The sequence below is a fragment of the Lytechinus pictus genome, chromosome 12 (assembly GCF_037042905.1).
Source record: "Lytechinus pictus isolate F3 Inbred chromosome 12, Lp3.0, whole genome shotgun sequence".
Taxonomy (NCBI): domain Eukaryota; kingdom Metazoa; phylum Echinodermata; class Echinoidea; order Temnopleuroida; family Toxopneustidae; genus Lytechinus; species Lytechinus pictus.
In genome coordinates this window covers 27437368-27462691 of record NC_087256.1, presented here as the reverse complement: position 1 = coordinate 27462691, position 25324 = coordinate 27437368, and the positions used below count along the sequence as shown (strand labels likewise).

The following is a 25324-nucleotide window of genomic DNA, read 5'->3' as shown; positions in this document are numbered from 1 at the left end:
GAGAGGAGAAAGTGTATACATTTTATGCAGGCAAGTAAGGATCCGATGACAGGGGTAATAGTATATTTGTAAAGCGCTTATAGAGACGTCGTTCAGATTATTGAGCGCTATATAAAAGCGGATTATTATTATTATTATCAAAACGCATAGAAATCGCGGAATGTCTACCTTTAATCAATGACATGCCTCACTGGTTGAGGCCTATTTCGATTCATTTTTCAAGAGGTAATTTTGCCCCGTTTCGTTTCGAAAAGTTTGTAGCTAGTTTGTAGCCGTCTACACCGCGCGCTGTAGAGAATAGAATTTCGTGTAAAATAATGAGCGACATCTTTCTCTTTTTCGCTATCTAGTTGGATACTGGTTCCACGCCGCAGATAATTTTGTTCAATCTTGATACTCCTCGCAAAGGCAGAAAAGGGAGACGTGGCCCTAATTTGGAGGAATTCGATTTTGCCACCCACCAGTTCGAATCATAATGAAGCGGGTTTACAAGGGCTTAATACTGCTAATCTGTTTTGCTGTCGTCGATTTTACAAGGTGTGCCGATACCGAGACTCTCGGTGATGCCGAGGACCATGATCCCGTCGATGGCGTCGAACGAGTAAGAGATCGTTTCCTATTAACATCGATCATATACTCCGGGGCCTTGTAACGGCAAATGTATATCCGGTGCGAGCAAGAGGGGTGGGGGGGGGGGGGGGCTGATAGCAATATATTGAGATGAAAATTCCAAATTTTGTGGGCTTAAGGGCTTAAGATAAGTGGATACATAAACATGACGTAATTATTATCATCTATCACATTGGTTAGTGACAGTAAAGGCCCATTCACGAAAGAAAAATTGCGTTTTTAGAAGCAAAGTGGGGCAAAATCAAGCACTTTGACAGCATGTATTCAATAAGTAAAACAATGTTTCTGTCTTGAAAGGGGTGTGTGTGTGTGTGTGTGTGTGTGGGTGTGTGTGTGTGTGTGTGAACGTGGTGTGGTTATATCGGCCATCCCCCAAGAGCGGTTCTAGGAGAGGGCTTCCCCCCAAAAAAACAAAAAAGCACAAAAAGAAGAAGAAAAAAATAAATATGGTAGTATATAATGCAGGCCTATATGCGCGTATGTGTGTAATGAATAATGCAATATTCCAGTATGTGGGCGCGTCGTGGTCTATAGTGGTTCTGATTCGCGCCTTTCAAACAGAGGGTCTTGGGTTCGAATCCTAGCCGTGGCGTGTTCCGAAAGAAACTTATCCACACTGTGCTGCACTCAACCAAGGTGAGGTAAATGGGTACCGGTAGGAAATAATTACTCAAAAAGCTGCGTGCACCCGAATCGGTAGCCTAGCTTAGCCGGGTAATGATAGCAGGGCCCGCTGGGAGAACGGTTTTTGGAACTGAAGTGGCTACCCTGGGTTACCCTGGGTAAATATGCCGTCATTATTTTCAATTCAGGTCGTTAAGTGCTCTTAAAAAAGCATTTACTTTTCAATTCGATCTTTTCTCGTTCAGTTGATGATGACCCACGACATTTATAGTGCGCCACATATCAGTTAAACCATTCATAGGCGCAGGTATTCCATTATAGCTAATTACTACACTTCTGCTGAAATAAGTGAGTTTTAAGAGGGATTCATAGAGATGATAGGTATTTCATTAGATAAATCAACCTAATGCGAAGGCGAAGCGCGAGCCTTTTTTTTTCAACATTAAGACTGAATATTCTAAGTACTTTTTGTATCATTAACATGATGCATAATTTATCTAAACAATTAATGCAAGCGCGAAGCACGAGCTGAGAAATATTAATATTTAAATCTGAAGTCCGGACATTTTTATAGGGAGAAGAAATCCTACGATCCGTTTCTAACTAAGCAATTAATGTAAGCACGAGGAGTGAGCTGAAAGTTTTGATATACTTACCTGAAATGGGAGAGTTTTAAGGACTATTCATGAAAAGGAAACGATCTCATCGGCATAATGCTAGCGCGCAGCGAGCTGTTTTTTTTTAAATACGTGTATCCTTAACTAAAATGGGACATTTTAATGATTGCTTGTAAAAATAAAAGAAGACGACTTGTATCTCCCCTTACCAAATCAGCGCGTGATGGAAAGCTTTGACAATTAAACCAGAAATTAAATCAGAACTGTTTGTAAGAATTATTGTGTTCTTAATGTGTTGAAAACTTTATTGACATGGTAATAGCATATAGGACGGGTAGGCCTATCAATCCTCTTCAGTGGTATTTCGTTTCTGCACCTCTATTCCACTGCCTTTTAACGATAGACTCAACATGTAGAATGTTGATTCTATTCTATACAACACTCTATTGTGTAGACTTATGTGAAGCGATCACTGGGTCATGTTTTTTCTTTTGAAGTTGAATTTTTTAAATGTATATACAAAGACAATGTTATTGATGTACAAACAAGAAAATAATATAAAGGTCGGGGAGGAAAGCCTGCGGGCTACAGTAATTTATTTACCTTTTCCCTTTTCCAGGCAACCTGGACTTGTTCTGTAAACATCCCTTTTCACTTGTAATTGTATATTCTCTTGTAAATTGATTGTAAACTGTTTTTGTTGAAATGCCGAATGAAATAATAATAATAATATCTTTAGTATTAAAGGGGACCACAAAATAGCAATAGCTGCTAATCGGGTGTGGCACCCTTTACACATTGCTGTATAACACTCCAAAATAAATGGATACATGCTAAATGTATTATCTAAGGACAACATTCAATATTTTGTACAAGTAATTCAATAAGTGTACAAAAAAAAACAGAACATATTTACACTTTCACATGCATACATACACTGTCTATAGAAACATTTTAATCATTTTCATTAAGTTCTTGCATTATTTTCTTTTTTAGTGCTTCCTGCACAGCAAAAACTGTGGTGTTAACCGGTGTACATAGAGGACCACACCAGTTATTTTACACCGGTGTTAAATTGATGGTGTTAGTTTAACACCTATAGGTGTTATTACAACACATTTGGTTGTTACATTTACACTCTTTGGTGTTATGTTCAATCTCTAGGGTGTAATTTTAACACCTCGGGGTGTGGTCCTCTATAAACACCAACTGGTGTCAGTTTTAACACCACAGTTTTTACAGTGTGAAAGGAATTAACTGATGTCTTACATTTTCTGGTAAAGCATTCCACATTTCAGATCCACAAAATGCGACTGACCTTTTCCCTTGTCCTGTATGCACTCTCGGAAGTACTTGACTATTATTTTCCTTCTGTCTTGTCCATACACTGTAAAAACTGTGGTGTTAAAACTGACACCAGTGGGTGTTAATAGAGGACCACACCCTCTGGTGTTAAAATTACACCCTAGAGATTGAATATAACACCAAAGAGTGTACATGTAACAACCAAAGGTGTTGCAATAACACCTATAGGTGCTAAACTAACATTGTCAATTTAACACCGGTGTAAAATCACTGGTGTGGTCCTCTATGTACACCGGTTAACACCGCAGTTTTTGCTGTGTACATGTAACTATGATTGAAGTACTGGATATAATCAGTAAGAGGGTAAGGATGTTTCCCATGAATTAATTTGTATACAAACGTTGTTATCAGAAATTCATGTAATTTGAAAATGTCACGGATATCAAGTTTCTTGAACAAAGGACTGGAATGTGTTCTAAATTTGCATGAGGTGATTGCCCTTACAGGCCATCGTTTGAATTATAAATATTCTATTCAGGTATGAGGCATAGGCACAGCCCCAGACCTCAAGTCCATATGGCTGAAGAAAAGCATTATATAGAGTATTATAACACAGACCGTGGTACATAATTTATAGTCCTATAAATAATTCCGACTTTCTTGCGAAGTACTAGGGTAACTTTCTTGATATGTTAATTCCAGAGCAAATGTCTATCAATATTTACACCAACATTATAACGTAGCGTCGACTTTCTCGAGGGTGCATCCCTTCAGGTCAACTGAACCCTCCGCAAAAATCACCTTCTTTACGGGTTTTTTCACCATGTAGTTTATTTTCTTTGTATTGTTATATTATTTCTATCGCACCATTTGGTTACAAATTGTAAATTGTATGTTATTTCAGTTATATTTATTTTATTATGATTTGAGGGGAATGAATAAAAAATATTAGAGTGATCCGCAATTCCGCAAATAATAAATAATCGAAATATTTTGGTGCCCTTGGTAAGTCATTCATATACTAGTATATAAAAAAAAGTTGGTCCGAGAACTGTAACTTGAGGAACACCACACAAGGTTTCTTTAAAAGACGAAATAGCGCCATTGTGCTGGACATTATTGTACCCTGTTTAATAGATTCCCGAACCAGGCAAGTGCCAAACCACAAATACAAATTGATTTGATTTTTAACTGAGCCAGTGAAAGTCAATTGGAGACCCGTTACATAAACAAAATGTATTCCAGTTCAAGGAAAGTAGTAATACCAGTGAAATTGTTTTTCTGTCTTCGAACTTTGTTTTACTGGACCAGAATATTTTAATGGTTTCCAGTAGATTTTTATTGGGCAAGTTGATTTTTTTTTACTGGACCAGTTGATTTTTAAAGCCAAGGATACACCAAAACAGAATTCCCCAGAATAAATTCGGACGGATTCTGTACGAATATGGCCTGATCCAAACCCTATATTTGTATCTGATTCGGGGGCCCCCCGAATAAAATCGGGAGGACTCGAGAGTATTCTGTTCTCCCTCCCCGACTTCGAGAAACTTCGGGTATATCCGCGAAGTGATTCGGCTCGTTCTGAAATGTTCCAAACCAGCTGAATACCTTCCGAAATACTCCCGAATGTGGCCACGACGAATTTCATTCATGTCATTCGGGCCACATTCGAGATTTATTTGGAATGGAATTCAGTTTGATTCTGGGAGGCATTTGGGCATTTCTTGTTCTTGGCAGTTGTGCTCCGATTCGGGATCTATTCCTGACCGATTCGCCTCTGATTCGGTCTGACATTGTTCGGGAAAATTCGGTTTTTGTGTAACCCTAACCTAACTGGACCAGTAAAACTTCTGATGATGATCACGTGGTTACCTCACTTGCATTATTCCTTTTTGAAACAAAAATCATAATTTAGAATAAAATATCCAAGTAATAGCACTCATTGTTTTTTTTTACCATTCTAAATAAACCCCTCAAAAAAAGTTTGAATATCTGAGTTTGGCCAGATGAGGTCTGAATTGAAAAGCTGCAAAACGAGCAGAAATAGTCATGAAGGGTCAATACAGAACATGATTATTTTGTCTGTGTCAATTGTTGTGGTTTATGTAGTGATGGCACTGTGAGATAACATGGTTTGAGTCGTAGTTTGAAATACCCATGCATGTTTGTTTCTTATGTGTTTGCTTGTGCAAAGGTGTGTTTGATTCCATTTTAATGTTGATGTTAAGGTGCATGAAAACAATTAAAAGAAACCGCTGAGAAACTCACTCATCACCACGGAAAAAAAGAACAGTGACTTTTAATATTGTGTCATTTTAAAACTTTTGAATTTTGACCTTGTCCCATACTTCAAGGCACTGCACCTCCATGTGAACCATGATCATATTATCTAGGGTATCATTTTAAAGAAAATTAAATGGACTATTCGTTGATATTAATCACACATTGATGTTTACTAAAACCGAGGAGGGATTGTCGATCAAATTCAAAAGAAACCGCTGAGAAACTCACCGCCACGGAATAAAGAACAGTGACTTTCAATATTGTGTCATTTTGCAACTTTTGAATTTTGACCTTACCCCACATTTCAAGGCACTGCACCTCCATGCGACCCATAATCATATCATGTAGTGTATCATTTTAAAGAGAATTAATGATCTATTCATTGATATTAATCACACATTGATATTTACTAAAGCCGAGGAGGTATTATCGATCAAAGTCAGATTTCCAAACTTTTTTTGAGGAGTTTATTAAGTGTGCGAACTATTTCTTGTGTAATTTTACGATGCATATTTCAAATAACTAGCAGAAAGAATAGTTTACTGATTATCTTTTCCACCACATTCCATTGATCATTGATCGTGGTCTGTGGGGGCGTCGCGACGCGTCGTGGTCTAGTGGTTACGAGTCTCGTCTTTCAATCAAAGGGGCGTGGGTTCGATTTTCTAACCGGACCAGTATAATTGTAACTGGACCAGTATTACCAGTTCCAATTTGCACACTATAAAAACACAAGTATTGGGTAAAAAGGGAATATGCATGTTTGATGGGTATATGTGGGTATTTCAACGCAACATTTCTTAAATCTTTGAAAACTTTTTACCCAGCCAACATGCATGTTCCCCTATTTTACCCAATATTGGGTAAACCTTTTTTTTTAAGAGTGCAGAGTTACCAGTTGAAATTCTTCTGGTCCATGCAACTGGTCTAATTTAACTGGTTCTTCCTTCTGGGATGAAATTTATAATTTGCGAAACCACAAGCGATCGCAGAAGTGGTTTACGGTAAACCATGACATGTGTAAAGTCCTAGAAGTACTGGGATTTTTTAAAAATATAGAGATAAGAGTGAAATTGAAAGGCGAGATTTGAAAGTGGAGGTTATTAGTAATTAAAGGAGAATGAAACTCTTGGAGCAAGTTAGCTTTTGTGAAAGCAGAAAAATCAAAGAATAAGATCAACAAAAGTTTGAGTAAAATAGGACTAGAAATAGAAGAGTTATGAGCATTTGAATGTCGAGATCACTAATGCTATGGAGATCCTCCCATTGGCAATGCGACCAAGATCTATGATGTCACTGATGAACAACTCTCCCCTTTTGGACACTGAAAATATACCCCAAAACATCTCTTTTTGATATGACAAACGATTCATCAATGATATAATGTTGTGAAACCTCTGTACTTGTCCTCTCGAACACCTCACATTGTGATAGACTCTATAAAAGTGAGAATATAAGTGAAATAAGTACTAAAGTAATGAGGGAGTTGTACGTGTGTGACATCACAGATCTTGGTCGCATTGCCAATGGGAGGATCTACATGGCATTAGTGATCTCAATATTCAAATGCTCATAACTTTATTATTATTCATTCAATCTTCCTCAAACTTTCAACAATATGTTTCTTTGATTTTTCTCTTTGATATGGATTCAGCTGGTTTCAAGGGTTTCATTCTCCTTTAAAGTATTCGTTCGGAATGAGTGTAGTAAAGCAGAAGGAGTGGAAAGCTTGAGTAGTAGGCAGCTAGGCCGGGTGAGATTGTTGAGTAAAAGGCTTGAGCACAGCAAAAAAAGTGGTGTTAACCGGTGTACACAGATGACCACACCAGTTGTTTTACACCGGTGTTAAATTGGTGGTGTTAGTTTTACACCCATAGGTGTTATTACAACACATTTGGCTGTTACATTTACACTATTTGGTGTTATGTTCAATCTCTATAGGGTGTAATTTTAACACATCAGGGTGTGGTCCTCTATTAACAACAACTGGTGTCAGTTTTAACACCACAGTTTTTACAGTGAGTATAGAAGACTCGTTGAGTTGGAGAGATGAGAGCTAGGCTTTGAGTAGATAAGAGAAGACTGGCTGCGGAGTCGGCGAATGGAGCTTAGTCTGCTATGCAGACTCTGAATGGCTCGTGAAGTGGGATCTGCAGCTGGTTTGCGAAAACCAGCCTGAAAGGGCGAGCGAAGCGAGCCATTCCAGATCTGCAGGCTCTAGTAGACCTAGTCTGCTATGCAGACTCCTTGAATCAGCTGTGATACACACACTGCAGATGTGGGTCTACAGTTGTAGACTAAATGGAGCTGTAGAGCAATGGAAAAGACTCGACGTTTCGGGCAGGGGCCGATTGCACGAAAGTGTCTTTCCAATTAGGACCGTCTTTCGTGTCGCTTAATTTTTTATGATGCGCTATAAGCGGGGTAACATTCGTTAGCTTGCTTTTAAATCAAGTTTTATACGATTTCATGAGATATAACATCATTTTATAAACAAAGATTGTGTTTATTATAACGGACGAATAAAATATGTTTGGAGATAATTTATTTAAAATGCGTTTCACATGGCGCATCATAAAAATGGGCGACACGAAAGACGGTCCTTGCAAAAACCCTTTTGTGCAATCGGCTCCTGGATAGCAAGATCAGTGTTCGGGAGATCACGGGCCTGCCCGAAACGTCTATATAAAAAGCATTTCGTATCTTTTCGAAATTGTTCGTTTCTCTCTTTCTGGTCTACTTTATATTACCTGCAACAGAACTGATTGAAAACCCCAACTCAGTTTTCCATTCCCGATGTTGATTCAAATCTTTTTTTCATTTCAATTCAAACTTTTGATTGCTTTTCCATGTAATAATAATCAGGCCTCATCAATCAGGTATGGCGTAACTTATCCAGTGTTACAGCGCCCTCACGATATGTTAGCCGAATTGGAACAGATCAGCAAGTTACAAGAGAAACAAGATTCACCCGGCGACGCTGTCTTGGAATTGGGCGGTCTTCGTCAAGCAGATGAAGAATATTCCAAGATGGTAGAGATGGGTACCAACGAGAATGGACGTAGGCATGGCAGGAGCAGGAGGAATGTTGACACTAGCAGATTATGGCCCGCTGCAACAATACCGTATTTCATCAGTTCAGACGTATGTGAGTGTACACTTTGAAAACATTATGCATTGATGCATGTAAAAGGCTAGGGGCAAAATAACCAAAGGGGAATGCAATTCAAATTAAAAAGTTGTTTTTAGAGAAAATGGATAAATATAAGAAATATGAGAAAAATATATATTTCTTTAAAGTTGCAATTGATCCCATACCGATGGAGACTTCATTTTGACCGCACTTGTGATGTAATGTATCCTCTTCCGTATGCTCCAATGTACAAACTTGGTCATAAAATGCTGTGTAAGAAAGGAGAAAAATAACATAAACAGAATGATTGATCAGACCAGCAATAAGAAAACTATTACTGTTTTAAAGGTTAAGTCCACCCCATGTTGATTTGAATCAAAGGAGAAAAATCAAGCATAGCGCTGACATTTCATCAAAATCGGATGTAAAATAAGAAAGTTAAGTCAATTTGAAGTTACTTTTATTTTTCATGAGTTATGATTATGCATAACTCAGTGATACGCAAATGAGAGAGTCGATGATGGCCATCACTATTTCTTTTGTTACTTTTTATTGTAGAATATTATATTCTTTACAGACTTCACATTAACGGCCAATTTTACGGAACCATATAGTTGAAACAATGGTAATTGGGTTATACCACATATTCAGGGAGGCATAAATCTTAATTTCACAGGACTATGAGGAGAAAATTATAATCCATATTTCATATATGATGAAATACAAATGAAGTGATGCGTGGGTGACGTCATCAGTCCCCTCATTTGCGTACCGACCAGGATGTGTATATAACTTTTGTGAAATTGAGCGGAAATTTTAAATTTCATAACTTGATTTGATAAAAAAAAAATCAGTGCTATGCTTGTTGTAATTTTCTCTTTTTATTCAAATCAACATTTTGTTGGTGTGGTAGGCTGGACTTGTGCAATGACGGGAATGTTGAAAAATGACGCTTTCATCATTTGGGGTCCCCTGACATACAAAAGCATAATATCTTATGTTAATACAGATGAGTCTTAATTTCTCTTCACCAAATCATTACCTGTTGGGCTTAAATTTGCGTCATATAACATTCGTCTATAGTCTGCTAAAGCCCCGCCTCCTTGAAATCCTCTTTTTGCCTCTAGTGATATCACCAGAAATTGGAACATTAATACACAATGCTATGCAACTTGTCGTACTATGCGCAATTGCTAACAATGGCATCACAAGTCTTCATAATAATAATAATAATAATAATAATAGGCATTTATATAGCGCCATCTATCTAGAAATATTCTATTCCGAGGCGCACAAGAAAAGAAAGAAAGAAAGTTTGGATGAGTGTCAAAGTGCCAATAACTAATACAATACCACCTCACAGCCTTTAGACAAAAATGTTTTTGACAAAGCTGTAGCTATGACATTCGAATGGTAGTGATGCGGTATTGTATGAAGCCTCCTGATGCTATTGTTAGCAATGACACATGGTTATGGCAAATTGCATAGCATTGGGTCAGATGCATAAAAAGTAGCAATTGCTGGCAAGTAATTGCTTCTAGCACAAGAAATAGCTAGCCAAGCAAAGGAGTGAAAGGACCATGCTTCAGCAATTTCTTTATTTCATATGCTTAGCCCTGAACCCTTTTCTTGCCTTCAGCATGCCTCAGCTAGCGGTTCGAACAATAGACCAGTTCGTAGTTACTGATGGACAATTTTGGTCAAATGACCTTTCATTTCTTTTCGATAGGCAGATTTCAAAGCAAGATATTACGTAAGCTTGCCTCACATAGCAGGATGAAGAAATTGAATAGACCAGGTGACTAGAATAGCACACAAATTAATACTTTATGAAGGTATTTGTTGCATTCCTACTTTGAATGCATATCATAGCATGTTGCACAATGTACTTGGCAAACTGTGAAATACCAGTCGTTCGTGGACGCATTGTTGTTTTTTGTGGATGTAAATGAAAACCACTATTCAAAAGAATATATGAATAATCAAGACATCAAAGTTGGTGCTTATCTCATTAGATTTTAAACCACCATGTCGCTTTAGTACAAATGACCTTCCTCTGATCATGCGTAGAATCTTTTGATCATGCGCAGAAAGGAACTACGAACTGGCTTTTGGTGCAAACACGACCCACAGAAAAGGCAGGGCTTGAACGCAAAGGTGTGGCAGTGCAAATTACCGCTTCTTTCATACAAAGTAGTGGTCACACCGCCAGAACTTTGCTGGAGCGGTCCTTGAACGGTAGGGAGAGGGGGTCGAATTTCGACAATGCTCGTTACCGCGCGCAAAATGGAAAAAAAAATCGAAAACACGGGCGTTGCCTTAGCGGTGTACTGCTGAAGCCGGCGTTGCTTTAGCGTTGGTTTAACGGTATATATAGCGGCGACACCTCCATATCAACTCAAAACCAATCACCGCAATGAATTGCTTCAACGCCCGACACCGTTCCAGCAATCCCGTGTACGTTCGTAAAACGCATGCAACCGCTATACCAAAGTTTGTGCAACGTTTAATCACCGCAGCAGTGGTCCAGCTTTCAAGATTTCTGCGTTGCCCTAGCGGACCCAAGTGTCCACGAAATTGTGTCTAGCGGTGCCAAACTTTGACTGGGCGTTGTTGGAGCGGGGGTTAACTTTGCGGGAGCGGAAAATTGCCCGCTCCTCACCGCTCGCGTAAGGGGCGTAATGAGCCAACAATTTTGAGGGGGTTCGATATGGCGTATCGCGAAATTAATAAGTTGCGAGCAAATTTTTTTGACAATTATATTATAAATTACATTATATATCACCCTTCTCCTTTTCCTTTGTTCTTTTTTTCTTGGTCAAGATTTTTTTTTCGGGGGGGGGGGGCCAAACGCCCATGTAATTTCTTAGTTTTATTCTTATAAACAACATAAATGTGTAATAATCTCATAAGCCATATTTAAATAGTGTGAGCTATTTTTTTTTTTTTTTCACGTATTTTGTCCTGAAAATTGAACATTTTGGGCAATGTTTGTGAACCTGAAGAAGATGCGTTTGTAACCAGATGATTACTGCGAGCGAGAAGCGCGAGCAGAAATTTTTAATAATATATGCGTTCTGGCCTTGTCGAATAGGGACCTGTTAAGGACGTTCAACGAATAAATAATGCGTGCTGACAATTTTTGACATTCTGACCTAAAAAAATTACGTTCTATGCACTTTTTGTAATCATGAACGGTATAGTTATATAACCAAACAATTTATGCGAACGCGAAGCGCGAGCTGAATTTTTTTTTTTAGATTTCAAACCTAAAAACGGGACACTCTATTCATGTTATGTAAATCTTGAAAAAGGATGGGTATAATTTGGTATCTTCCTACACTAATAATGCGAGCGCAAAGCTCGAGCAGAAAATTTTTGATATTCTAATCTGAAACTGAAACTGAACAATTTTAGCACTCTTTGAATAAATATCAAGCTGCGTATCTCAATAAACATGCGTGGGCGTGTTTGAGAGTTAAACACAATCTGAATACATTTCATTTTTTATCATGAAAACCAATAATGCGAGCGCGTAGTGCGAGCTGAAAATATTTGATATTCCGATATGAAAAGGGTAATTTTGAGCACTATTTAAAGCAATGTGAGGGAAATTGTGAGGTGGATGTGGATAGCACTCAATAAATGATGCGAGCGCGATGCGCGAGCTGATATTTTATTATAATTTTTACCTATAGGATCGGGACATTCTAGGCCTAAGGACATTTTGTCATCATATGAAAATGATGACTTTATCTTCCTATTCCTCTTCCTAAGCGCGATATGAAACTGGCTTGTCGATATTCCTTTCTGAAAAAGGGACAATTTAGTTATTAGGAATTCATAAAAATTTATTTTCATATTTATTAATCTAATATAAGGCTAACGAGTGCGTGAATATTGTTGACATTGAGGCCTGGAAACTGGATCTTTTGTAATCATGAATAGGATTCATGGGTTGATATATTTTTAACAAATAATGCGAGCGCAAATCGCGAGCCGAAATTTTTAATAAACTGTCATAAATGCGGGATTTTAAGTAGTTTGCTATAGAATTGATATATAGGTATACATAAATCACCAATCTAAAGGCGAGCGCACAGCGCTAGCTCATAGGCCTTCATTTTTTACAATGCAGTCACCTGAAAAGGGATATTTTGAGAATCATATTGAATACACAAAGACAATAGGTAGGCCTACTTGGCAAATCAAAAAATGCGAGCGCGCAGTGCAAGCTATTCACACCATAAAACATACATTTTACAGAGCACTTTTCAAAAATCAATTGGTAAATCAAACAAAATAACGAAAGCTCGATGTCCGAGCTGAAATATGTTTAGTACATTGACTTCAAAATTTGATATTTTAAGCTACATATCAGTCTATTGAGCAAGATATGTATCTCATCGAACAGGCAATAATATAGTGATATGAAATATTAAAAAAATTATTTTCCAAGTCTTCCCCTGACCTTATTTTATTCACTCGTCTTCCTCCTCTTATTTTTCCTCTTCTGTTTTCCTCCTTTCTTTTCCCTTCTTTTTCTTTTTTCTTTCTTTCCCCCTTTTTTCATTGTTTGCTCCGCCAATAGGGGGGGGGGGGGAGGCCCCTCGGGTCTATGGATATAACTTGGGGTTCTCTATCAGATGCATAAACAATTTAAAAAAAAACGCGATCGCCCTGATCTAGCAAACGCTCAAGCTGCTCTTACGGAGCTTGAAAGAACCCAAGCAAGTGCTTAAACGCACAAGCGAAATGTTCGCTTTATAGCTTAATCGTCAAGGAAATGCTAGCAGTCAGTTAGCGATTGCTGAACTTATAGCAAAAGCATTTGCTCGCTCATTTTTATGGATACGGAATCAAGCAAAAGCCTAGAAAAAGCAATTGCTACTTTTTTATGCATCTGACCCATTGTCGGACCTTCTCGTGTTTCATATTTCTTGCCTCTTCCATACTTCTGAACTCTTTCCAGGTTATGTATTTTTGACAAGCTGTTTTCGCGAGATGTTTCATTTGATTTTTTGGTTGTTTGTATTTCTGAACATATTTTAATTCATGTGGTTATTTTTAAACTTCCTACTCTTTTATAATCCTGGGTGAACTTATATGAGTTTTTAGTTTGTCCTTGTATCTGCGGCTCGATTCGGTTTTTTTTATTTAAGCAGTCATCTTTAATTCTGAGATTTCCTACATTAGGTGTAATCTTTATTTCATGGTTTCGATATTTTTGAAGTAACATTTGTTTATTGAATTTTTATTAATTTTTGCAAATTATAGTTACTTATTTCTCCATCTGTGGTTATCATGTTGTTTTGTTTATTTTCATCCTATTCACTTCGGCCCATTTTTGCCGCCCATAAGTACAACCGCATTCATGTATGGTTGTATTTTTCGTCCATGCATTGTGCGGTTACCATCATTTGAATTTTAACCGAAGTTTTATTTCCTAATAATCTCAACAGCTGATTCGCTTCGAATGAAAATCAACGAGATCATGGAATACATATCGAACGTCTCATGCGTTGAATTTCAAGAGTTCAATGCTGCAACAACGCCTGGAATTGTTGGACATGACACCAAAGTGGTTTTCCAGCAAGACATGTCCAAGTAAGAGTAAAATTTATCTTTTATTCCTATTTCACCATGGTAGCTCATTCAACAAAAACGTTGATCTTCCATGATGAAAGGGGTATACTCCAGGCTGAAAAAAAACCCCGATTTTAACAGATGGAACATTAAGGTTCTTTCGCATTCTTTGCCCATGGATGTTAGGAACTCCTCTTCATTATCTTCATTTAAACAACAGTTAAAAAGGCAAATCCTTAAAGGTTATACATAACCATGATAACTGTTCTTATCATACGTGCATGGTGGGTGGGTGGGTCGGGCTTTTAGTTATAAAGTATCATATGAATATGTAATATATCATTATCGTTGATAGAAGTTTTATTCGCTTCGCTCTCTCCCTTGCTTTGCCATGTTCGCTCGGAAAGCAGCCGACAGGGCCTCGACAAGAGGCTACACTACCGAGGATAATTATGATTAAATCAGTTTGAATTCAGAAGAAATTTTTGATGAGTAATTTAAATCGATTCAGTGTAGATGCCTCTTTTATTACTCTGTCTAGAGAATTCCAGATTTTGGGTCCTGTGAAAAATATAGTTTTGCTCGAAAATACTGTTCTAGTTTTAGGTAAGTGATAGTCATTTGACTGTCTGGTATTATATGATTGCAAGGTATTATTCTTCATAAATTTATTTTATTGGACATTAGGTACACTATTTCTATTTAGCTGATACATGAATTGGAATAGTTGTAAGCGGTACAAGTCAATGACTTTGGGGATACGTTTCTGACGAAACAATTCATCCGTATGAGCTCTAAAGGGCATGTTACATATTATCCTCAGTACTTTTTTCTGAAGTAGAAATATTTTGTTGAGTCTCGTTGAGAGGCATTTCCCAATGCTAAAATCCCATAATTAAGATACGGTGGAAATAAACACCAATTTTATTCATTATTTTGTTATGCGGCTTGCAACGAGAGAGGGTGAAGGTGTTCCGTGTACCCCTTAAACCCCCCCCCCCACTCGTTAACGGCAATAATTCTTTTGAATGCAAGTAGCTAATTCTCTCGTTTGTCCTTGTTTTCTTTTCTTTTCTTTTTTTTTGGTTGCTGATTTGAATATTCCATCCAACGAACAGATCCTGCTCATCGTATGTTGGGAAATCTCCTGAACTCGAACAACAGTTTGTTGTCAATGAAGAATGTGATAGCGTAAGTAGAAAATTCCTTTTACAACCGGGAACGGGGGAATAATGAACGCACATTTTGTTTCTAAAATTGACATTGAACACAACCACATACAGGTATTCTGCTGGATTTGACCATCATTCATGCAGCTATTTAAATATGAAAATCGACATTGAACGCAAGTATTGCATACAGTGGCGGATCTAAGCGGGGGTGTTAGTGGGTTTAACCCCCCCCCCCATGGGCTGCAAGGTAATACAAAAAAGGCATGACCTACATTTGGAGCATGTAAAATTTCTCGGTCAAACCCCTTCCTTGGGAAGAAAGCTAGATCCGCAACTGGCATAAATTGCTGAAAGTTGACTGGCGACTGCGAAGAAACGAGTTGTTAATTCGCATTCGAAGTCACCTTTTTTTCATTAAATTACCCATATACTTGTAATTTTAGGTTTACTTCTACCGGGTTAAGGCAGATGAAATTTGGAAAAAGAAAATACTGTTTCATTTCGAGCATTTCCAAAACGCCCCCTTTTCTCCCCGCGATTCGAATTTGTGAGGGTCACCTTGGTAACACTTGTGTAGCTAACTGTACATCATTAGTATTACATCAAGATGACTAAGGCGATAACTTTGACCTAAGCAAGTCAAGTCATTCCAACAAAATAGTTGACATTTTAACATTTCGTATATTTTCCACAAAACGGTTTTATGCACGACACGGTGGTATCTAAGAGAGAATCAATGATCTCTTTCAATCACTATTTCTTTGTATTTTATTTCAGGGGCGTAACAGGGGTCGGTGGCAAGGGGGGGGGGGGGCAAGAGCCAAAAAATTCCCGGTCATATCATGGCATGGACGGGCAGTGGTGTAATGAGGCATAAATTTTGAGGGGGCCAGATATGGCGTATCGGGCGAAGCAAGCGAGAAAATTTTTTGACATTTTTATTTCAAGAAAATCAAATTTTGTGACAGATTTTGACATAATATTCATAAAGTGTTATCATGTTTCACCCTTCTCTCTTTCCTTTCCTTTCCTCTTTCTTTTGGTCTGTACGCCGCTGATTCTGTTTTATGATTTTGCACGAAGCTATATATATGACAGTAGCGTGAAGATTAGAAAAAAAATAAATAAAGGCACAGTATGGCGCATGTGCCAAAATCCTGCTTAATAAAAGTCCTGAGCGAGCGAAGCGAGCGAGAAAAAAATCACATTTTCGAGAGAATGTAACTGAGATATTTTTTACACTATATTCAGTAAATAACATCATAATACACTTTTCCTTGCTTTTCTTTGCTCCTTTTCTTTTTTGTTCTTGGTTGTAGAACTTTTAGGGGCCTAGCCCAACCCTCCCATCTGTACGCCAGTGCTATGCGGTTGGGGTCCGGTGTGGAGCCCCCGGAAGCTCTTGATATAAAAGCAATTTTAAAGCTTCCAGCTAGCCGCTATTTCTAATCAAATCGCGGGTATATACAGTATATAGCTTTTACACTACACATTAAGTCAACGCAGTTGCATATTAACCAAATGAAGAGCTCACTTGCAAAAGGGGTTAGGTCCATTTTTCATCAAATTTGATTTTAATGTCTCAATGTATAGATTTTTAGTAGCTCTATAAGATGATACCAAAGAAAAGTTGAAATTCCTATTAAAAAGTGAACTAAAATGGCAAAGAAAAATCACTTTTTTTTTCAAAAGGGGTTAGGTCCATTTCAGTTTAGTCGCAAAAGGGGTTAAGGTCCATACATAATTTTTTTGGAAAAGAATATCTTCAAAAATAAGAAGACAGGTAAATTTCTTTTATACTCAATTTTATGTTCTCATGGTAGGGTATCATGAAAATTCAGTTTCGCATAAGAATATTGCAATATGGGAGAAGTACAAAATGATTTTCTTGGAATGGACCTAACCCCTTTTGCAACCATACTCTTCTGCAGAACTCCTTTGTCAAAGGGGATTAGGTCCATTTTTCATAAATTTTATTGTTTTCTGTCTCTAAACCTCTAACTTTTTAGTCACTCTGATGATACCAAAGAAAATTTGAAATTCAAATGATAACGTGAATGAAAGTGGCAAAGAAAAATCACTTTTTTAATCAAAAGAGATTGGATTCATTTAATCAGTTTGCTTGCAAAAAGGGTTAGATCCACAATGATAATTTTTTTTTTTAATATATCGGAAAAAATTGAAGACAGGTAGATTTCTTTTATACCCAATTTAATGTTCACATGATAGGGTAGTACATCATGACAATTTAGTTTTTCATAAGAATATTGCAATAAGTGAGAATGAAAAACATTTTTTTTTCTCGGAATGGTCCAAAGTGGACCTAACCCCTTTGGCAACTAAACTCTTCAAATATTTTGAGGGGGCACAACATAGCATTGTGGGAAAATAAAAAGAAATCGCCAGCGAGCGAAGCAAGCCCGAAAAAATGGCCTTTAAAAATGAAATATTAATTTTGTGAGATTTTTCCATCATATTAAGCAAATAACATTTAGTTCCTATTTCCATTCATGATTTTCATTTCGTTGCCTCCTATATTTACTTTTATTTTCCCCTTGGGTGTGGAACCAAGACACCCCCCTGTACGCCAGGAAGGGTCCATACAGGGAGGGAGCGTTATAGAACCCTTTGAAGGTTACAGATGAAGAGCCCCTCATGCTGCGTTGGGTCTGGGGCAGAGCCCCCGGTAGCTTTGGAGATTTATCCAAACATTTGCCAGCATGAAGCTCTTCCTAGGTTTAGGTCTATAACAGGAGAATATTTCAAGCCTTTGGCTAAGGACTTTTTTTATTCTGATTGCGACCGTTATTGCATAAATGTTAGCAAGCTTATAACACCATGTTATTATGCAGTCCATCTTTCTTCCCGTTCTTTATTTTCAATCCTCGGCAGCCCGGTTGTATTAGGGTATTGAATTTTTTTTTTCTTCAAGTTGTCCCTTTTTTCGTCATCCAATTTAGCATTTGGTTCATTACATTTAACCTTCATTTCCGCTTTTGTTTGCCATTTCGTCATCGAAATTTATTTCCTTTTCTTACTAATTATGCTAATGCATTAGTAGGCCTACTTCGGAATGATTGCTCCTTCTCACATGCTATGCTTTCGTTGCTTTTCCCGCTTTCCTACCGGTTTCCATTTTTTATGTTTTTTCTTTTAGCTTTCTTTTGACTTTTTCCCTTTCCTTTTCTTCTTTCCTCCTTTTCCCATTTTCTTTCCCTTTCTTTCTCCTTCCCTTTTCTCTTTTTTCCCGTTTATTTATTTTTATTTTTCCCGGTGAAATCCGTCAGGGGGGCCCCCCTGCCTGTTATGCCACTGTTTTATTTCAATAATATAATATTTTATTCTTTTCCACAGATTTGTTAATGAACGAGATTCTTCATAAAATCAGAATATATAGGTTACAGAATTTCAATCAAACTTTCAAATTTTAACGAGATGAATTTTTTTTTCATATTTTAGATTTGTATCATTTCAGAGTGTCATACCTCTCTAATTTGACATCTGATTTCATGAAATTGTCAGTGTTAATCTTGTTGATATTTTATAATATTCATGTATTTTGTGTTATGTCTTTTCTGTCAATATCTTTTTAAATGTTTGTAAAGGTCAGAATATTGAATTTTGGGGGGTTGACATTCTCTGTATCTACATTATTTCTTACTTCACAGCTCGGTGAATTGTATCCCATTTTTTTTTTCCTGATGGGTTTTTGGAGGGAAGAACTAAGGAGTGATCGAGATATGTACGTTACAATACATTTGGAGAATGCAATCGCAGGAACATCATCTGCATTTAGTAAAAAAGAAGGTGCTGGCTACTCTACATTCGATATTCCCTACGACTATTCATCAATCGTGCATAGTCCCAGTACTGTAAGTAAACATGCTCTTGGGCCCCGCGTCTTACAAAGAGTTGCGATTGATCTAATCAATCGCAACTATGGACGGTCAGCAACGTCAACATGTATAATGCACGTTTGTTCAAAACATTTTCTAGCTATGATGTACATTCATGCATTAATTGTTTTCTTTAAAATTCACAGTGCTTCTCTTTGTTTACAAAGGGCATTGTGAAAAATTTCCTGTAGAAAAACTTAACACTGATGTATTTCCACACAGCAAAAACTGTGGTGTTAACCGGTATACATAGAGGACCACACCGGTTATTTTACACCGGTGTTAAATTGACAGTGTTAGTTTAACACCTATATGTATTGTTACAACACATTTGGTTGTTACATTTACACTAATTGGTGTTATGTTCCATCTCAAGGGTGTAATTCTAACACCTCAGGGTGTGGTCCTCTATTAACACCAACTGGTGTCGGTTTTAACACCACAGTTTTTACAGTGATAGAGTTACGATTGATTGGATCAATCGTAACTCTTTGTAAGACGGGGCCTTGGAGTATTATATCGTTTTCCTGTTCGTTTTTTTCTCTGTTCAGATTGCTTCCCTTAAATAACAATTCCGTCCCTTTCAGGTTATCGCAAAGCAAGATTTTTTTTTCTGCGTAATGATAAAGTATGTTATAAGTCACATCAATCTTAAAGGGATAATCAGGTTTGAAATAATGATCTGAACAGATACGATGAAATCAGACAAACAAATCACTGAAAGTTACGACAGTTTTCATTTTTGCGTTAATTCAGTGAAGCTGTTCTAAACAGCTATTCATGAATATGCAATGAGCAAACTGATGATGTCATATTCCCAACTATTATTTTGTATTTCGCTTTGTGATATCATAGTTATTCAAATTTTGCCTCCAATGATTAAGAACATTGGACTAATTAATTTAATGTGTTGGATTATCACAGCGGCAACTTGTTTTGTTATATCATGAACACATAATATGAAAATATTAAATAATCATGATTTCGTGTAATAACATAAAAGGGAAAGTGACATCAGCAGACCACTGGATGAATATTTACGAAGACTTTTTTCACAAAAAATATTGCTAAACTTTGAAATTTTAATAATTTCCCAATTATTTGTTGTCATTTTTTGATAAAAAGATTCAGCATTTTGGGCGTTGAATCTACTAAATTGATCTAGATGCAATTTTTATCGGACCGGAGTACCCCTTAACAAAACATTGTATTCAAATGAAGGGTCATTTCGACACCTTCAACGCTGCAAAATTCACTTCATCAATGAAAGCTCAACCCATATATTTCCCCGTCCCACTAATAGTAGCGAGTTTTCGCTCAGCAACGCGGAATGAATTCTACAACGCAGCAAATGCATTGAAATCGCAAGTAAAATCACAATTTTCTGGTTTACACGCTGCATCGGCTCGCGATTCAGAACTAGTCTGCTGGGCAAACCCTTCACTCGAGTTAAGGGTCTGAATGTGCAGCCTACTCATGCCTTGTGTACTGAAGGCTCTCTCGCTGTATTGGAACAGCAAGTTTTGTATGTGCTAGTCTTTGCGTGGAGGCACACTTATTGATCAAAGTTCCAATCAGGGTCTGTGCCTGCAGACTAATTCAGAACCGCGAGCACTTCCCCTCCCTTTACCCCCCCCCCCCCGGGAGCGCGCTTCCCGTGCTCACTACCGCCCCTAAACTGAAATCCTAGCTATGTAACTAATTCTAGACGGGGTTACCGGGAAATATTTGGCTCTGCCCCCTCTGATAACAGGCATACGCCGCTGCAACGAGGCGCCTTAAACCACTCGGTACCTGATGAAGAAGAAAAAAGAGTCGGTCTCGCGGGCATCTTTAATCTTGCAAAATCAAATGTGTGGTTTCCAATCAGTTCCATGTGATTTATTTGGTAAAGTGTATACAGAGTGGAGAAAGTGCATACATAAAATTGGCCTTTTCAGACTATGTAGAATGTAAAGTATAAAATAAATTGTCCCATTCCAACTTGCACAAAGAAAAAAAAAATTCATCATGAGGCCATTGATGTGCGATATTGTGTTCATACAACACATTTCATTCTTCATCAAACCATCCTTTCATTCTGTCATTTTATCATGCTATTAATTCATGCCTCATTATCTCAACTACTGTTTCCATCTCCGTTCATAAGCTCACTATCATCATGTTTCCACCCCAGACCAGTTGTGTAAATATTGACCATGCTGTATAACCCCCACCATGAACAACCCCTTGTTCAACTCCATCTGTTTATACTTTCCTTATCACTTTGTCTTCCTCCGAATATTATGTAACTATGTACAGTGAATTATATATTGTAGTTTAGTATAGAGAATAAAGTTAGTTGTGAATGTAACTCCAATAAGCCAAGCAGACATGCCTAGTTATTGAGTAGAGATCGAGACCGAGTATGAGTTCAAGTGTGTATTAGAGTTAGAATACACATACACAAAATGCATGTAGTCATATACCGGCCGGTGTGTCAGCTCAGTTGGTAGCGCGTCCGTCACATGCAACCGGGAGGTCGGGAGTTCAAATCCCGGCCGCGTCAGACCAAAGACATTAAAAGATGGAAGTTGCTGCTACTCCCGGGGGGGGGGGGGGGGGGCACTCGTCCAAAAAAGTGGTAGGGGTGTGCCGCGGGCGAGGCAAAAAACGGGGGCCTTGGAGCCCGGGGGGGGGGGCACTCGACCAAAAAAGTAGTGGGTATGTGCCGCGGGTGAGACAAAAAACGGGGGCCTTGGAGCGGGCTTATTGTAAAAAGGAGGGTCCTCGCCTCGGAACGGGCTTCGGAACGACAAATGTTTGTGAAAACGGGGGTCCTTGGAACGGGTCGCCTGCGTGTGATTGTGTATTCATCCCTATGGAACGGGCGTACGTGCATGCAGCTATAGCCCGGCGACACGGTCGCCGGGTGCGCTAGCGGAGAGGCGATGGTCGGACAGCGCTCTGCGGCCGCTTTTCACCAAAACTGCGACACAGAACGGCAAAACGGAAAATATGCGAAGCTTTGGAGCGGATTTCTTTCTTCTTTTTTTCTCGATAAGAAGAAAATGCTATGCCATGGAGCGGCTTTCTTTGTTCTTTTTTCTCAACTTAAGACAAAAATGCTATGCCTATATTGGAACGAAAATTTGAGTGTAAAAATGGGGGTCCCCTCCGCGGCACATACCCACTATGCATTATATACTGAGTGCCCCCCCCCCCCGGGCCTTGGAGCGGGCTTATTGTAAAAAGGAGGGTCCTCGGAACGGGCTTCGGAACTACAAATGTTTGTGAAAACGGGGGTCCTCGGAACGGATCTCCGTATCTCTGTGAGTGCGTATGCATCCCTATGGAACGGGCAATCGTGCATGACGCAGCTAGCACGGCCTCCGCCGGGTGCGCTCGCACTTAGGCGATGGTCGAAAAGCGCTCTACGGCCGCTTTTCACAAAAATTGCAGCTCCTTGTAGCAGATCAATGCAACCGGAACGGCGTAACGAAAAATATGCGAAGCTTTGGAACGGATTTCTTTCTTCTTTTTTCTCGATAAGAAGGAAATGCTATGCCTTGGAGCGGAAATTTGAGTGTAAAAATGGGGGTCCCCTCCGCGGCACATACCCACTATGCATTATATACTGAGTGCCCCCCCCCCCCCGGGCTGCTACTCTATTTGGCGTTCAACGATAAGCATGATAAGGGATGGAGTCTCGTCGATCTGGCGCTGCACAGCGGCTGCCAGGCCCATGATCAATTGAGCAAAACTAATTTTCGGAATATTTCGTTTCTGATGTCAATTTGGAACAATGAAATATGGATTTTCATTTTTTCATATCCTTTAATTTCTTTCAGGCTATTTCGGTAAACGGGCAGCCAACCATAACTACTCTTGATCCCTTGGATATGCCGTATTTGGGCCAGCGGGTGGCTCCTACGTTTTATGACTTGAAGAAGTTGAACGCCGCTTACTGCCAGGATACCATCGAAACAAACTGTTCAAGTACGAATCCATGCCTGTACGAAGGGTATCAACGAGGGGATTGTACCTGCGCTTGTAAGCCGGGGTTTACAAATTCCACATGCGGCGATGAGATCCCAAATTTTGAGTCACGTAAGATCATTCATCCTCTCTTTTTTTTAAAGCGTCTATTATTCACACGCAGACATTCAAGACAGTGCATTTGCCTGCATGTACCAACATCCCCAACACTTTTCCAGAAAGAAAGTATGTTTTCATAAAATATTCAATGTACCTAAAAAATCGTGCCAATTCATCTTCATATGCCGCTCATGCATGATTAACAAGTTGCTATAATAATGTACTTGGTCAACTGTCGCTAGTAGACGCAATGTTGTTTTTGTGGATCTAATGAAAAGAATATATGATCTTGCTTTGAAATCTGCCTATCATAATGTAAGAAATGAAAGGTCATTTGACCAAAATTGCCCATGAGGTAATACCGAACTGGTCTATTGAAAGATGTCTGAAGGCCACCACGCATCTAATACCTCACTCACACTGTCGTGCGAGCCGTCACGAACACCTTCCGTAACTTATCGCAATGACTGAGCAAGCTGATACGATCTGATACGCGATCACTATACGATTATTACACGATTAAGATTACCGTTTCAACCAAATAATTTACAGAGCTTAAAAGATGGTCTTGAAGACGCGGATTGGTCTGAGGCATTCAGTTCTCAAGATACAAATACAGCAAATAATATATTTATGAAAATTTTTACTTCAAATTTAGATAGACATGTACCATTGGTCAGTAAATGTAATAATTATAAAAAGAGTCCAAGACTTCCTTGGATATCGAAATCAATATTACGATCAATAAATCGCAAAAATAACTTATACTATGCCGATAAAATTAATCGCTCAGAAAAGTCACATCGTAAATATACTACATATAAAAATACCCTCACTAAATTATTGCGGAGTGAAAAACGAAAATATTTCACAAATCAATTAATTCGTTTCAAACACGACATCAATAAAACATGGAAAACAATAAACACTGCCATAAATAAACAAAGCACAAAAGCACGCATAAAAACAATAAAGCACAATAATGTTGAAATTCATGATTCTTTTCGTATAGCTGATATATTTAATCAATACTTTACACAAATTGGAAAAAGTCTTGCAGACAATATACCATTAACACAACATTTTTTTACAGATTTCATTCACCAACCAAACCCTAATTCTTTATTTTTAGTACCAGTACATAGAAATGAAATAATAGATATAGTGAACAACTTAAAAAACAAAAAAAGCTGTGGTCACGATGGTATTGACAATATTTTATTAAAGAATGTTATAGAATATATTGTTGATCCATTAGTATACATATTCAATCTTTCTTTAAGTAATGGCGTCGTGCCTGACAATATGAAAATATCAAAGATAATACCAGTGCACAAAAAAGGAGAAAAGATTAATGTATGTAACTATAGACCGATAGCTTTATTACCTACTTTGTCTAAAGTTATGGCAAGGGTGATCTACACAAGATTATTAAATTTTTTGAATAAATATAATATAATCTCTGATTTTCAATTTGGATTTCGCCAAAAACAAAGTACATCTCATGCCACTCTCTCATTTATTGACAAAATCACAAAAGCTATTGACAACTTTGAACATACAATAGGTGTTTTTCTGGACCTCTCCAAGGCCTTTGACACTATAAATCATGAAATACTGCTCTACAAACTTGAAAATTACGGAGTTCGTGGGAAGGCCTTGGAGTGGTTCAGAAACTACCTCGTAAATCGTAAACAATTCGTAAGCATAAATGAACAAAATTCTTCTCTACAAAATGTTAACTGGGGTGTTCCCCAAGGCAGCCTCCTGGGCCCTATTTTATTTATAATCTATATAAATGACATCCAGTACTCCTCTGAAATATTATCTTATGTCCTTTTTGCAGATGATTCAAATGTACTATACTCTCATCCTAACCCCGATATTTTAATAAATGTACTGAACACTGAACTGGATAAATTGGTACAATGGATTAGGGCTAACAAATTGTCAATTAATGTACAAAAAACGAAATGCATACTTTTTAGCAATTCTTTAGAA

General features: G+C 38.0%; 1 protein-coding gene across 1 annotated transcript in view; it reads left to right on the top strand.

The window, feature by feature from the left end:
• Nucleotides 1-243: 243 nt before the first annotated feature.
• Nucleotides 244-25324, top strand: part of LOC129272668 (protein SpAN-like) — a 41242-nt gene continuing 16161 nt past the window's right edge. The window contains exons 1-6 of the mRNA XM_064107925.1: nucleotides 244-601; nucleotides 8325-8607; nucleotides 14055-14199; nucleotides 15297-15369; nucleotides 19019-19222; nucleotides 23077-23335. Coding sequence (XP_063963995.1) covers nucleotides 476-601; nucleotides 8325-8607; nucleotides 14055-14199; nucleotides 15297-15369; nucleotides 19019-19222; nucleotides 23077-23335 — 1090 coding nt within the window. The 5' untranslated portion in view covers nucleotides 244-475. The remainder of the gene's footprint in view (nucleotides 602-8324; nucleotides 8608-14054; nucleotides 14200-15296; nucleotides 15370-19018; nucleotides 19223-23076; nucleotides 23336-25324) is intronic.